General features: G+C 35.4%; 1 protein-coding gene across 11 annotated transcripts in view; it reads right to left on the minus strand.

Moving 5' to 3' along the window:
* Cad74A (cadherin-74A) overlaps positions 1-16,847 on the minus strand; it is a 60,640-nt gene extending 43,793 nt beyond the window's left edge. The window contains exons 1-3 of one of the 11 annotated variants that reach the window (XM_067790028.1): positions 16,742-16,847; positions 7,206-7,828; positions 3,752-4,001 (exon numbers count right to left, since the gene is read on the minus strand). In XM_067790028.1, coding sequence (XP_067646129.1) covers positions 3,752-3,986 — 235 coding nt within the window. In that variant the 5' untranslated portion in view covers positions 3,987-4,001; positions 7,206-7,828; positions 16,742-16,847. The other 10 variants (XM_067790035.1, XM_067790033.1, XM_067790034.1 and 7 more) reach the window with 10 other exon arrangements.

The raw sequence follows: 16,847 nt of genomic DNA on the forward strand, positions 1-16,847 counted from the left end.
GGGCACTCCCCGAAGGCCTTGGGGAGTATTATCGATGTTGATGGTCCTTTGCCGTATGCAGATCCGTTACGCTTCGGCACCAAGCCCGATCATCTCGGGAAAGATTTGTTATGACCACATGTGACCTTCTAGGCCATCCCTCCCTCCCATCACCAGATCCATGAGGAGTTCGCTTGTATCCCGCTGGGGATATAATGAAAGTTTTAAAAGATCATCGCGATCATCGCATATACAATCTCACTGTTATCCGCGCATAGCCAAATTGTATAAATATGCATACATATTGACTTCTTAGTGGAACAGCACCCCACCTCAGCTGTCGATTAGAAACCGCCCTATCACAAAAAATACTCCAAAAGCGACTATTTCAGAATTTGTTTCAAAACGACCAATCTCAGAGTTCCGTTATAGAACGCCCTTTCTGAACTAAATTTCAATACATTTTGACATTAGCTGGGGCGTTTATGAATCAAATTCTGAAATAGAGCAATTCTCAAACGTTTTCTGAAACGGGGTCTATGACAGGGTGATATTCTCAGCATGTCTTGCACTGGCGAGTAAAAATTCTTTACGAAGGAGGAGGTGTGGTGAGAAATTATATTAGTCGAAGGTACGAGAATCTGCGCTCGCTGGAAGCACTCTATAAAATCTGAAGAAAGCTCAGCTCAGTAAGTAAGTAAAAGAACTTGCTAGATCAGCAAAATATACCTCAACTGGCTGAGCCTTGATCACCTTTCGTGAATTAAAACCTTGGTTTTAAGCCCTTGACACGAACTTGCCTCTTCTGTTTTGAAAATTATGACATGGCTGAAAACTCTTTTAATCATCTTCACAAAAATGTGGGTTTAATTCTAGATATGAAACTCTGAAGCCATAATATCGCAGAAAGAGTTAAGAAGGCAACAACCAACCCCAGCATGTCAGGGGGCTTAGACTATAACCACGGCAGGTATAAATGTTGTAAGGGGCGACTAAAATACCCAAATTGTTTAAGGGATTGTATAGCGCATCTTCCTTTAGGGGTTGCCAGCGCATTTATAGCTTCTCCAACCCAACTTCCAAACTCATCTACTCTTGGCGAATTCTGTTTCTTTAGCAGACGAGTCCCTGGCGACCTCAAATTCTATAGAGCTAGGGGATAGAAAGAGGGATGGCGTAGAAGGTTCTATGTGGTGAAATTAAGTCCTTCCCGAGATGGTCGGGCTTGTACCTTAATGGTGATTGCTACGGGAACGTACCGGATCTATATCCGGCAAAGGACCATCAACATCAATAACACTCCCCAAAACCTTCGGAAAGTGTCTTCTTCGCAATAACAATTACAAGGCAACATCAGTTTTCTCAAGAAAGCGAGCAATCGGTATTTTGTGGGATTTTTCTAGATCTATGCCAGGCGTCTGCATTCCATAGCACAACGCTGGTCTTATTTTGTATGCAAAAGGGTAATCATTTTATACCACCATTGCATGCCCCATTCTACTGATTTGTTTTCTTTTTTTTTGTGGAATAAACTTAAAAAAACTACGAACCATGCTACCATTTTGAGCACCAATTCCTCAGCTCAATGCACAAACTTGCTGATTATTGCACGTCTAGCCACATGTTCGTTAGGAACTACATACTGTCCATCCCCACATGACAAGCCAGGGCCAATGCAGAACACACCTTATCCCAAATGATTTAGTATGAATATCTATTCCCTATTTTAAGTTCCATGAGAGAAGAAATCCTTTAAAACAGGGCAAATGTGTTCGGTCAAGGAGAATCAAGAATTGCTTAGCTTTCTTATGATAAAATACTCACAAGCACACTTTTTACCTTAATAAATAAGTTGGGAATATTGTTCTCGGCAAAGATTTAATTCTGACTTATTGCCCCAGCTGCATATTTACCAAGGAAGAGGAGAGAGTACTGCATCTGTTTTATGTTTATGCCATTATTTGCCACTAAGAAGGAGGCGCTATCGGCCTTAATAATTTGACGAACGTATTCAAATTTGAGATTATTCCATAGCTTAGTTTAGTGGCTCCTTGAAAGGGTTAGACCTACGGAAGCTAGTACAGCAAGACGTTCAGGTCATCACAATTAGCCCATTAATTGCCCAAGGGTGGGGATGGAAAAGTCATTATTCTGTTTACTGCTTTGAACCTAACCTTACCTAGCCTAGTAAATCCTGAGATTTATATATATGGTTTTCATTAATTACTCTTAAAATATTTAACAACTTCTTCAACATATTTAAAAAATCTATAAACAGCTAAATAGCTGTCATACCATAAATAGACAAAAAATGCGTTTAGCACAAATGAAATTATTCTCCAAGCAAATACCAAATAGAAATTCATTACAAATAAAATTAACATGAAAAACTATAAAAATTCACGGAAAACTGGTTAGAATGGCGAAACTTGATGCAAGAACTTGCCCGCGACAGTTAACAAAAACTACATAGAAACAAGTAAGGACGGGACTGTCTTCGGCTGTGCCGAAGACTTCATACCTTTCATGAATGGGGCTGAACAATAATTTTATCCCGTTCATAATCTCCCAATATTCGGATGTATAAGATAAGAAATATATAGTGAACAGATGCACATACCTAAACGATTTTTAAAATAAATATAAAATAAAAAATGGCAAAAAACCCCCTTATCTGAACGATCGGTTATATGGGATATATATTATATAGCTCCGATCGAAATGATTTTGACAGGAAATCTTCTATGATATATTAGAATAAATATCAACAAGTTTAACGCTTTTATATTGGAAATTAAGGGAACGATCGGTTGTATGGGATATATATTATATATAGATCCGATAGAAATGATTCTTTCAGGATATCTTCTTTGATATATTAGAATGTATATCACCGAGTTTCACGTTTATACTTTCTAAATTGCGGCCGGAATGACCAAAATCGTCTTATCTGAACGATCGGTTGTATGGGATATATATGTTATAGAGGTCCGATCCTACCGAATCCCACAAATGTCTAATATAATACAAAAAATACATTCTTGTGCCAAATTTCATTGAGATATCTCAAAATTTGAGGAACTAGTTTGCGTTCAAACAGACAGACGGACGGAAAGACGGACATGGCTATATCAACTCAGTTCGTCGCTCCGATCAATTCGGTATACTTAATGATGAGTCTATCTTCTATATTTCTCAACGCTACAAACATCGGACCAAAGTTAATATACCATTTCATGTTCATGAAAGGTATAAAAAAAAACACCAGACAACTTCAACGGACAGTCAACTAAAGCGCGGACAATAGTGCCGACAGGTGCTTGCAGCATATGCTACGTTAGTGCTAATATCTGCGGTCACAAGCGATAACAGGCTAAGTCGATTTAGGAAACAGGCAGAGCGCAAAGGTTAACTGCCGATTTTTAATAATAAAATCCAATATATTTATGAAACTTTTTTGTCCTTACAATACTTTTTCTATGAGCTTTTTCAAAAAAGGTTTTCAACTGGATTTGTCAATCACCTTTGCTATGAAGTTCGCCAGCGAACTTGATATTTATTATGTAGATTTAGGTTATTTCGCTTGTGACCACAGATATATACACACATACAAAGTATTTCTGCAAATTCTTTGAAACCCGTCATTAAAAAGCTCTCAACGTACATCCATATGTACATACTTTAACACTCACTTATGCGAATGACATTAAATGTAAGTAAATATGGCCAAATCATAAATAAATTAACAACAACTAACAGGAATTAAACTTACCGCGCAACTGATAGACCGGACTGCCGACTGGCGTGTTCTCGAGTAGGCTGAAGCGTGACATATCACCACTGCTGGGCACAAAATGTGGCGGTTGATTTTGTTGTGTTTGACCGTGCGCATTGCGCATGCTCAGCAAGTGCAGCAACAGCAGAAGGTGTTGTAGAAGGACACAAGGTAGCCGCGCGCTCCACTTGGAGTAATGGCGCCAATGTAACGTAGGCGCGGAATTTGGCATTTTAATATACCGCTGCTGCGTAAAAGAAGTTAATTAATGTGTTTGCGATTAATTTGGAATTGGTTTATTGATTTGTACTTTTAGTTATTTATAGAGAAGACAAAGTTTTGACTTATCATGGCGCTTAATAACTTAAGATTTTTGAATTTTGACCATTATTATATCAAGTGATGTTAAAATGTGTTATTGTATGCTAGATTAATACGTGTTTTTATGCTATGTTGTGCTATTTTATGTCATATTAAACTATGTTATAGCTATGTTGTAATTTTAAACCTCATTCTTCCTTATTTTGTATTATATTATATAATGATATGTTACGTTATGTTCTGATCGAGTATATTATGTAATTCCATATGATTTTGGGCAGTTTTTTGTTATAATCATGTGTTTTACGTGTTCTTCTGTAATACTATGTTATATTATGAAAGCTTTGTTTTTTTTTATATACGATTTTCATTCTTTATGATGTGCTATGATATTTTTCCTCACATTACTTACTCTCTGTTATATTATATTAAGCTATGCTAAAATTAGAAATAACACGTTATGCTTAAATATTTTATATTCTGAAATATCAGATTATGTCTTTTCATTCAATATTTTTTCATGTAATGCTATGCTATGTTAATAAATCTCACATTCCGTCAGCCCTGGTTTTTTTTTCATGTGCTGTTATGTTATAGGAAGTTGAGTTTAGCATTTTATGTCATACGCACATGTTATGTTGCTTAGGCTCGGTTTTTCAGTACAAGTTCCACTCAGTTTGTCAATTAAACTACGCTCATACTTATTCTGCAGTTTTACAGTCTACTTTAAGTGAAGTTTGAGCTGTGCTTAAGCGATCGATCCGGCAGGGTTACACTCTAGCTAACCTATCATTTATTTGCGTTGGTTCGCAGTGGCGGCAAATGTACCGAACAAACATTTGGGCTTGAGTACAATTAGAGCTCACGTTGATAACAAACATAATTCTAAAATCTCAAGAGTTATTTGGAAACAGTGGCTTAGTAGCGTTCTCAGCAAAAAAATGGAAGTTTTTATAAATCAAAAAATGCTGTTACTTATGTTGAAAAAAAAATTGTACCCAACTTGATCTCAATTGTGGTTCTCAGTGATTTCACGAAAATAAAATAAAACGTGTATTATTTTTTATCAATTGTTGTTCGCAGTGTTTTCACGAAAATAAAATAGAACGTGTATTATTATTTTTTTTTTTTTCTAATTTATAAGGTCAGCCGGGTGTATGTTTCTCATAATAAATAACTTTTGGTTTTGGCAATGCCATCTTGGCGAAGATTTTTTTCAACGCCAACTCAACTCTATATACAACGTAAGGCATCAACTGGATAAATGTCCTGGATATTCATTTAAGAGCTACACATTTCCCACAATCTCTCAAAGATTGGAGAATAATTTGGGAATGGCGTTGGAGATCAACTCGAGAACTATAAATTCCACAAAATGTCTCAAAAGCTGGATAGTGATTGAAGAGTGACGTTCGATACCACCTTAAGAAACATTAGGTTTAGGAATAATTAGAGAATGATGTTGGATGTCAACTACAGAGTTACGTACATATTTCCCTAAGAGCGTTTGTTGGGTAAACAAAGTCCAGCTGTTGCCGTATCTACAAATTATCTAAATGATAAAAAACCAATGTTGCCGTACAAAAAACCTACCCGCAAAAGAGACCTTAAAGTGTGGCTGAAAAATTGCTCTGTAGCTTAACTGGAGTTTAAATTTGACTGGAGTTTAAGGGCCACTTTCCGAACGATAAGTTAACTTTTTAACGCAGAGTTAACCTGACATGAGGGGTTAAACTCACACATTTTTGACAGATTTTTTCAAATAGCTCTGGGTTAAAAAGTTAATTTGCCGTTCTGCAAGTGGCCATGCAAACTTTGTTTAAGCTTAGCTTAACCAACTACTGAAAACCCTGGCCTAGTGTTCATATTGCTGCTTTATGTTAAGTGACTTTATTCAAAATTGTTTTGCATTTTGCTTGATTATGTTGAATCATAAGCTTGTTTGTTATGTATACCTTGTTGTTTTATGATTTGCATGTTATTTTCCTATCTGTAAATTCACCTTATTTAAATTATATTATATTATGCTTTGTAATGTTATGTTATGTTAGGTAATTTTATGTTATTTTATTTCATAAGAAGTTGAATTTGAAATGTTAATGAGAATTTTATATGTTACTAGAAGACCCGGCAGACGTTGTCCTGCCCTAAATTTGGCCTATCTGCATTCATTTTAATAAGCTTTTTCCGTCTGACTCAGCCCTCCCCCCCCCCCCCCCCCTCTTCACTTTTTCCTAATCCTTTTATTCACTCCTCCCTCCGTCTTTTTCGCTTCATCTATCTCCATCTTCGTTTCATTCTATCCCTGTCTCAGTATCCTTTTTCTCTTGTCTCAATTTCTTCTCATTCTTCTGCATCCCTTATTGCCTGTCCCAGAGGGTGGTATGTATTTTATTCCAGTCCCACTCCGAGACTCAGTCCCAGTCCTTGTTCTAATACCAGTCCAAGTCCTTCTCTGGATAATGTATTACTCTGTACTAAAGCACTCATCAACAGCTTTCATTTGATATCCATATTGTGTAAACACTGTCTAGGCATTCACTGGCCCACGTTTTGGTCTATATCTCGAGACCCTAGTCACACAGGGGTATAAAAATTTCCCTTTACACAACTAAAGACTCTCCTGAATTAAAAAAAATGTCATAGTACCTCTAAATCGCAGGCCCCCTCAGAAACACTGCGTATACATAACATTTTATTATTACGTACAAACAAATAAAACAAATTGCAATAAAATAATATTGCGGTTATAAACTGAGATATAACCTATCCTATCTCACAAGTTAGATCAAACTACACACTGGGTGCAAAACAAATTCAAAATCAGTTCAGTAGTTTAGGAGTCCATCGCGCCCGAAAATGTTGTGACACGTGTTTTTTATATATTAAAATGTTATGTTAAATTGTAGAAAGTTGAATTTGACATGTTATCCTATGCATCCATGTGTATCACTAAGTATCACATTTAGTTTGCTTTGTTATGTTACACATATATGCTATGTGATATCATTTAATTTTCTGTCATGGTTTGTTACATTATTTTTTGTTATGCGATTTTAAGTTACAGTTCATTATCTTGTTTGTTAGGTATAACGTATAGTGTAATAATATGCATATTAATTTACTCTACCTTAAGTCGTCTTATGTAAGTTATGTTCTCTTGGATCAAGTTTATTTTATATAATGTTTGACATGTTGTATTGTTATAAACATTTTATTTCACAATTTTTATATGTTTTTCATATTATGCTAAGTTGTGTCAAGTTATGTTGTATTACGTTATCTTATGTAACTCTATATTCTTTTATTTAGTTTATATTCCACTTTATTGTTTTTTCATTGTAGTATTATAATTTGCTTCTATCTTAATCTCTCCCCTTTGCTTATTCATTTATTTTCTTCAATAATCAGCTTATTCAACGCGTTCAATATTCTTGTCTTAGTTGATATTAACCTTGAGTTTAAATCTGATTTTATTGTCCAATAAACCACTATATTAACAAACAACTGTAATTTATTTTATTGTTTTTTTTTTTTCATTTTCTTCTCACTTTTTCTTATTCTTTTCATAGCAGTTTTACATATCACCACATAGTTTTGTTTTAATACTCGCGTTGCCGTCAAACACTAAAGCCACAGTTAAGTTGTTTTTTTTTTAGTTTGTGTGGTGTTGCATATTGCTTGTTTCTATTTATTTCATATCTTTAGCATTTCGTGTGACTGAGTAATTACTGTTTATTTAAATTACTTTGTCTAACTTGAACGCATAAGTATTATAAATCATTTGAAAAAGACATTGTTCGAGTTGCGACCTCACACAATTCTTTAGCAATATGCTCAGAACTAGGCGTGGTCTAAACTTTGTGATAACTCATGTTTACGTTGTATCCATTTCAATTTAAATGAATTATGCCATTTAAAATATGTAGCTATATACAATGTATGAAATACTAATAGCATATTCTCAACAGCATTAAGCTTAAACACATATATTTGATCCGAGAACTTTTAATCCCAGCGGGTTAGGGAGCTAAGAATATACCCGCTAGTCGTAATAGGCGACCAAAATACCAAACTGATTCAAGGGGTTATGTCTATAGCTCTTCCAAGTCAATTATCAACCTCACCTATCCGTGGCGAATCCTGCTTCTTTAGCAGTCTAGGCTCTATCGACCCCAAGTTATGACCTAGAAGGTTCATGTTGTGGCCATACTAAATCGTTCCCGAGATAGTCGGGCTAGTACCTTAATGGTGCTTGTGAGAAACGTACCGGATCTATATTCGACAAAGGATCATAAACATCGATAACAATCTCCAAAATCTGCGGGGAGTTCCCTTATCAATACAATGATAAAAAAATGAGAGAACTTTTAGTCCAGTTTAGGCCATGTCAGGTGGCCATTTTGATATTCTCTTGCACATTGATGCTCCTTGATATTAAACAAAAAGAAGTGGCCTTTAACTTTTTCATTTTTTTTCAATATAAGTTTAATTAGATAATTGAGCTATCCACTTTGATTGAAATTTTTTAACAATAATTTAAGTAAATGAGATAACTATTTGACTTAAATTAGCATCATTTTAAAAATAGTTGCCAATTCGTGAGAACTAATTCAAAAAAAATGTCTCTAAGAGCCTTAATCTTTATATCCGAACAATCAGTTATTTCAAAGAGCACTTGTGTTAATCTTAGCTGTATTAGATTAGGTTATACTGGCCGGATTCTGAGAAAATCACACATTTTGGATGAATGCACAGTGTAGCCAGAGACGCGCTAAAAATAATCCTCTTCTTATCTGGTGCGCGCACTACAATGACTTGTATAGCTGCATCAGTCTTGAATGTACTTTTGCCACTATACGTAATGCAATACTTGCCTATCTAATTTAAGAGATACAAGATAATTTAATTTGCCGGCATTTTATTCCTTCCATAAAAGACAGGAACTATCTCGCTTAAGGATGGAGGAACATTTATCAACATGTATCATTAAGAAGGAACAAGACAGTACTGTGTTGATTGGAATCTGGTGCATTCCAACAACGTAAAAAACATGCTTTTTCATGAGCCACTGACCGGAATCGTATGCATTCCGGCAGTATAATCTTATGGGTCAGGCATCGAGCTGATTGGAATCCGGTGCATTCCAACAACACAGGTCATGTTACTTTTTTATGCCTTGTGATGGCGTATCCTCATTACACTACTCTTAGCACTGCCGGATTCCCATGACATGCTGATTGAAATCTTGTTGCATTCCAACAGGAAGATTGGAATCCACTGCATTCCGAAATCATGCTGAGCGGAATCTGATGCATTCCGCCAGTATAAGATTTCGGCATAAGTTCTTATTTATGCTCATATTTCTCATTATTATTATATTCTGAAATTAAAGAGTAATGTGCATTAACATTTCATTGTTTGTAATATAACATTGTTGAAATCTCGATATATCTTAAATTTTATCTTTTGAGTTGTATATTTATATATCTTTTATATTATGCAGTCGACCATAGTTTGTCGTCGACTTTAAATAATAAATAAATAAATAAATAAATATAAGTGTAGATATTCATCCGCCATTTGAACGCCCTTTCGCCGACCTTTCACTTCCATTGTGGCTCTAAGAGACCTAGCGAAGCGTAGGTGGGCATTGAGGTAGTATGTTCGTCCAGTCGGGCCAAACTTCATGCCAATAGCATTTTAAATAACATTTTCCCGTAAATTCTAGCTTGAAAAAAACACTTATTTTTAACCTATCTTTGATTCACCTACATAAATAAAACAAATTTTAAGAAGCTTCATACATAGCTCACTCGTCCTTAACTCTTTTTCCACTTCTGCTTCTCAAAAATTTAGGAACTGAATTGCAAAGATGTCTGCCTAGTTGCAGTCAGTTAAACGGACGTAGCGGTAGGTACCGGTCACAGTTGAGGATAAGCATGTGAAAAAAGGGTCATAATGATGGCTGCAGAAGCTGTAAAGACGTGACTACTATTCAAACCGTTGCGTGTGTACATTCCCGGAACTAAATAGAACACGTATAAGATCTTTCGGGAGTCCCTTTCTTCTGGGCAAGCTACTTTATTTAAACAAACGGGCTTTTTGTAGTATTTAGTACTTATAGATGAATTTTATGGAGTTAAAAAGTGTTTTAAGTGGCAACTTAAGCGAGTTATGTCTAGGTTATGAGGGCACTTACGAAATTATTCAACAAAAAAATTAATATGATGCCACATAAAGATATACTTGGGAGACAATGTGCTCGTGGTTGATCCTCATATAGTACTAGCGAGACCCGTGCCAGCTTCGCATGGCAACAAAAATTAAGAAATTAAACACTCTCTTTTTCAAATTTAAAAAAGTTGAATTTACTTCTACTTATTGGACTCTTATTTTAACCGTTTAAAATCTAAATATACTGTGGCGAATGTTAGCGCTTTCGATGCGTTACTATGCTAGTAACTAGTAAATAAATGCACAAAACATCAAAGCAAGCAGCCACAAATACATGCAAAGAGAGAAGCTAGGAACGAAGAGATTATTTCACATACACAAATGTAGTCATCATCTAAGAGCCGAATTTACTACTCACACAACACACGCATATAAAATAGTCAGTCGGTTTGATTTTATCACGGTCTTAGTGAAGTACGCGAGTATTGTAATTGTGAAATGTACTACTGCCACAGTAGAGTTGTAAATAATAAAGAAGATTTTGCCATACTGAATATTTGAAATATTTATTCGACAGTTCAGCGATTCGAACGTTAACAGGAGCTGAAAAGTGGTCAGGAATATCCCAAAATTCGCAACAATACCTAGTTTTTTTTGCTTCGCTTTGACGCGGCAAAGCTTCAAATCCACGAGCGTTCTTTCAGACTTTGCGGCATAGGCGACTTTCACCTCGTTGTTCAGCTGTGCAAGTAAGATAGTTGTCAAAGGAGGTGAAATTCTAGTTATGGATTTCTGCCTTAGCTTGTTGGAAAAAGTGAGCAAAAAAGGCACTTATGTCAGTAGCGGTTATACCTTGTTGGTATTATTATCAGGCTATAATGCAATATTCGTTATTGTTAACTTTCTCCAATATATGGTTGAATATTTTTTTTTGCCACCTAAAAAATTATTCAATTTTTCATTTTGATAGTGCATAACTAACTTAAACATCTTAACAGCAAAATGTCTATTTAAAAAACTTTTTATGCAAAAATTTTAAAACTCAAATATAGGCAGACAACACTCAGCATCCATTGAAGAAATTAACTCTATGTCAGTGATTGAATGTAGACTTTTTCATTTCGCTTTCTCGCCAAATTTGCGCTTCTACACTCATAGGATTTGTTTTTTTGACATTGACTACACACCTAAATACTTTTATGGATGGTATTTGTTGTAATTAAATTTTGTTTATATTTTTCTTGTTATTTACCTTTGCAATTTCGCGAATTTTTTTTTTTAATATTTTTTTGGTTTTTACTTGATCAAAACTGGATTTCTACTGCAAGGTTAGTAAATGCATGATTCTTTCTATTTTTGCTTTGACCTAAAACCTTGAAGGAAGGAAGGTAAATGTAATGATCATCTCAAAAATTGGGAGTTAGTGCGTGGCGTTTTAAGTGTAAAATTTATAAGTAAGCGAAGTTTATTAGTTAACTGCTTTGTAGATCCAAATTGAAATGATTACTGATTGACTATTCAGCCGATGGCTAACAATATTATATCTGTGCTTTTTCGTATTACGATGGGTAGAGATGATCGCTGTTCGTTAAGATTTACGCCGATGGTCAGACATTTTTAACAATCGCTGTTGGCGTTATTTAAAGTTCATATGCATTTTGAGATGAATGTATGTACATATATGAGACGAAATGTTGACTAAGAATAAACATATTTTTTTGTTTCATTCATAGGAGTACATAAGCAATAGCTTATCTATATGCACACAGCCTTCAAAAAATTAGCCTAGCCCAGTACTAAAAGCCGCAGCACAATGAAATTTGTCATAAAGATGCGTTCAACTCAAGCTTATGCATTCCAGTACGCCACAATCAACCAAGATGTTGCGTTTATGAATATGAAGGAACTTTAGACTTGGCAATTCAAGTTTATTTCGCCCTGCCCATTCACATACGAAGCACTGTTATAAACATTCTCCCTATACAACAAAAATACTTGTTAACATATTTTGTGTCGTATTCATTTGTTTTATTGCAGTTTTTATTTGCGAAAAATGTTAGAAAAGTTACCAACTAGTGGAAGCAATAATTTCACTAGCAAAGGTTGCCAGCACCTTTAGCCAAAGCCAATGTTAAATTCTTCTTCTTATGCTTTAAGTTGAAGCTAGACTATTTGGAGAAAGCAACAGTTATAGCACAATATCACAAATAAACACTACAGTCTGCCATGGCTATGTTATTGGCTTGGCTATTGACGGAAACTAGTTCTCGACTAGTTCCATTGTGGCAGTTCTACGATGCCACCACTTTGGCCAGTGTTCAGCCGATTTAACTTCGGAGAGCTGCTGAAAATGCGTCATTATCGACAACCGATTCACGGGAGTGCTTTTAAGCGGTTACTTTCTTAAACGGTGTATTTAGAACGAGGAGAGAAAAATCTACCGATGCAACTGCATAATTTTGAACTGTTTGGCTTCTTTGTTATAGATATATAATGAAAAATCTTATCAGTTATTGTCCATTACTATGCCGCTCTAAAGTTACCGCTGCTAATAAACAAACGTCGCTTTAACGATACCAGAAACAATGCACCAGATAAAGAAATTTACACTATGGTTGCATGAAGCAAGCCAAGCCATCAGGGATGTTTCCAGAGACTGAGAGATATGAGCGAAGAGTCAGTAATTCAATACGCGAACAGCCCCGACCAGAGTAGAGGCATCAATGTCACCCTACCGGTATATAAAAGGCGGTGGAATGGAAGGCATGGGAATATCCCTGCAAAAATCGCGAGTACTCCATGCATGCATGTATGAAGTACTCGCTATGGACAACCCGAGTGCTCCAAAATTAACCACAATTCATACAAAAAATACGGTCCAATTAACATTGCGATGTCCTAGGACGGGACCATATGCTCCAACTCCGCATTACATCAGAGTAATCCATGGAGTACCCACATTCTAAAAAACATCGTGTAGTGATTACAATCGTTAAAAACGAGCAATGCTCGGCTTACAATATATTCGTGTAGAAATATGAGTTGGTCCATTGCTGCATTACAGTGGAGTACAATGGTAAGTACTCCAGTGGACCATATGATCCAACGATTTTTGCAGGGCAGATCTTCTAATATTGAAATTATTTTGGAACGATTTTCATTCATCCTTTGCCAATTTTCGTTTCGAGGCAAGGCGGTTTAGGCATTCTGAGAACAAAATTAAGATGGCACAACGCCAAAATTGGTTTGTCTTGAACCCAAAATTGACAAGAAAAAATAAAAGTCTTCTTATATATTTTATAACGTTGTTCGCCGCTTTTGAAATACATATTTTCTAAAACTACCTTACGATGATAAGGTGAAGTCCTGCAGTTCTACAACTAAGCAGTCGTGTCCAAATCATAACACTGATTTTTTATGAGGTTATATGGAAAATAGTCTTGCAATGAGCTTCTCTTCAGAAGGTTTATTTAGTTTGAGAAATATGTTACCTCTATGTTAACGTTTTTAATGTTTTGAGGCCACGTAATCATCTCGGTTGGCTCAAAAGAAGTCCATGTCCCCAAACAGTGTATTCCTACGAAATCATTCACTGAGAGTTTTCCGAGTTTCCTGACTACCGTCTATCGATTTTGCAACATCCGTTGATCATCTTCTCAAAGCATCTTCCATTTGTTATTACCTCAATATAGCTTTGGTGAAGTGGAGAGTGTGCAACGCAAAAATATATGGAAAAGAAAAACAACACAAAAAGCATAGGTACAACAAATTTACGGTAAAATCGCCGTCATGCCCAATGTTGGCTGTAAAAAAGAAAGCAACAGCACCAATGCGCGCACAGCCTCATCAACAACATCTTACACATCTTACGCTAAAGCACTGGCCAGACAAGAACGAGAATTAAAAACAAAAACTAGTTTTGCAAATGTATAAATTTCGCGGACTCTATAGCAGAATTTCTACTTGAAGAAATGAAATGCGGATATATATTGATGTGTGCATTAAAAAAACATATATATATTAGGGTGGGCCAGAAAAATCTAAAATCTAAAAAAATTGTCGGAAGTCGAAATATTGATTACTATCTACCTCCAGAAACATATTTTTTGTAAAACATAAAATCTTTGATTTTTATTTAAACGTGGCCCAGAGTTCGGAAATTAAACAATTTTGTCATGCAGAAGATTCTTAAAAAAACAAATGCAACCTGAAGATGGCTTCAGATTGAAGTCGAAATATCGGTTACTCGAAACTATCGGACTAAGCTGAAGATGACTTCGAAATATTGGTTTTTTACTACAGCAAATACGTTAATTGGAAAGCATAAAATATTTGATTTTTATTTAAACGTGGCCTTGAGTAAAACAACAAATATAACAGATTAATTTCGAAATATGGATTACTACAAAAAAAAATATTTTGTATTAAAAAAAAAAACAATAATAAATTTGTATTTAGGCGAGGCCTGCGCACCAAATTTCACCATTTTTATCGTATTGAAGTAAACCTAAAGATAACTTCAGACGTAGCCTTGCGTTCACAAATTTAATATTATCAATTTAATATATTTCTCATGCTGAGACTACTACAAAAGTACGATCATCTTCATTAGTTGGCGCTTAACCGCCGAAACGACTTTGACCATTTTGTAACAAGTCACGCCAGCTATCCCTTTTCCGCGATAACTAACACCGATTGGGAGCACCAAGGGAGGTTAATTCTTCCTCCACCTACCTCCCCTAACTCAGTGAAGTTCAATTGCTTCCTCTGTTTCCAACCTGCGTTGTCGAATAAAATACTTTCTACGCCGGAGCGACTTCGTCCATTCGCATATCAACAAAAAAGGTCATACAGGTCATCATAATACCTCCTTTGATATTTGGCATCAGCATCATGGACATGACAATACATCTTCCGGAGAACATTTATCTCGAACAGTCCAAGAGACGTGTCATCTTCTCCCAACAGTGTCCCTGATTCCGAGCCATATATCAGCGGCCAATTAGCGTTCTGTTAAGTGATAAAATGAAAAAAAAAATCATACAAAAATTTTATTCAATTTTATGAAAATTAATTTTGTGACTTCACAGAATGTGAATTGGCCTCCAGGATAGGTATGATGAGCGACTTGAAGAGCGTGATTATTGTTCTTCGAAAGAAGACTTTACTTTTAATTGTCCAATGTAGCACTTTTTGGCAAGAAATATTCTCTGTTTGAGTTCTTAGCTGATATTTTTTTCGCTGTTAATACTGGTTCCCAGATTGACAAAGTCTTACAGCTTCGAATTTATCTCCATCAACAGTTACGTAGCTGTCTGGGCATGAAAGCGGTGTTCCTTTCTAACAGTGTTCCTTTCTGACAGCAAGTACTTCGTCTTATCTGCAATTACCACAAGACCTACCAACCAAGCTATCCAATCCAGGCAAAACAAAACTCCCGGACCGTTTGGTAGGCCTTATATCAACAGCATAAGCCAGTAATTAACCAGAAACTAATTTTCACGTTGTCAAAGTCTGTTTTGAAGTCGACAAAAAGATGGTGAGTGTTGATTTTCTTATTGTGGGTATTCTTCACGAATTGGCGCATTGCGAAAATCTGGTTGCTAGTAGATACAACATGTATTAAGCAGCACCGATAAGGTCTAATCAATTCGTCGACGATATGCTTCAGTCTTTCGCACGATACGCTAAATAGAAACTTATACGCGAAATTAAGCACGCTGTTTCCGCGGTAATTGGCGCGGTTTGCGGTGTTACAATTGCTTTGGAAATACATTTCCCGAAGATCATTCAATTTTGAACACATTTTAAAATCTGAAATTCATTATGTGTAAATGTGTTGTAGCAACAAGTATTTCTGCGACCCAATGAAGCAAACCATAGTTCGGGTTTTTAGTCCACCCTAATATTAATACATAATTCCTAAGTAAATTAATATGAAATTTGCGAGCCAAGTCAATGTTTGTTTAGCTAAATTTTTCATTTGTAGTTTTGTCAAAAAGTTTATAATTTATTATTTCAACTTCTTGACACATGTTTTTTTAAGAAATATCACTTCACTTATATATATTGTTTTATTATTGATTTTTTATATTTTTCGAAATTTTTTTATGTACGTTGAGCACATTAATTATCATCTTTCACATGTGTTTAAATTTACATATCACAATTTTTTAAATGAAAACGTTTCGCGCATGCGTCACTCCAGCTTCTAGCTACTTAACATGTCATAGAGTTGCCGAAATTAGCAAACTTGTTTAGAGACACCCTTCATTAATTTTACATTTTATTACTATTCTCTACTCTTAGTAGCACATTCTACTCGTTTTTGTTCACAATACTACGTACAAATATTTAAATATATTTTTAATTTTTCCATAAAATTTGCAGAATCACGTTTCACATCTTTTTTTGCAAAAAACTTGATTTTATCTGACCGCTGCGGTTTTTTTTTTTTTTGTTTACATTTATTTTTTTCAAGATTTTTACCTGCTTCTTCAAATAGTACACTTGGATGTTTTTTGTTTTTGTGCACTTTTTTTTAATTCTATCTTGCTTTGTTCACGTAAAACACGTCTGCACGCCACGACTCATT

Source organism: Eurosta solidaginis, chromosome 5, assembly GCF_040869045.1.
Source record: "Eurosta solidaginis isolate ZX-2024a chromosome 5, ASM4086904v1, whole genome shotgun sequence".
Lineage (NCBI taxonomy): Eukaryota > Metazoa > Arthropoda > Insecta > Diptera > Tephritidae > Eurosta > Eurosta solidaginis.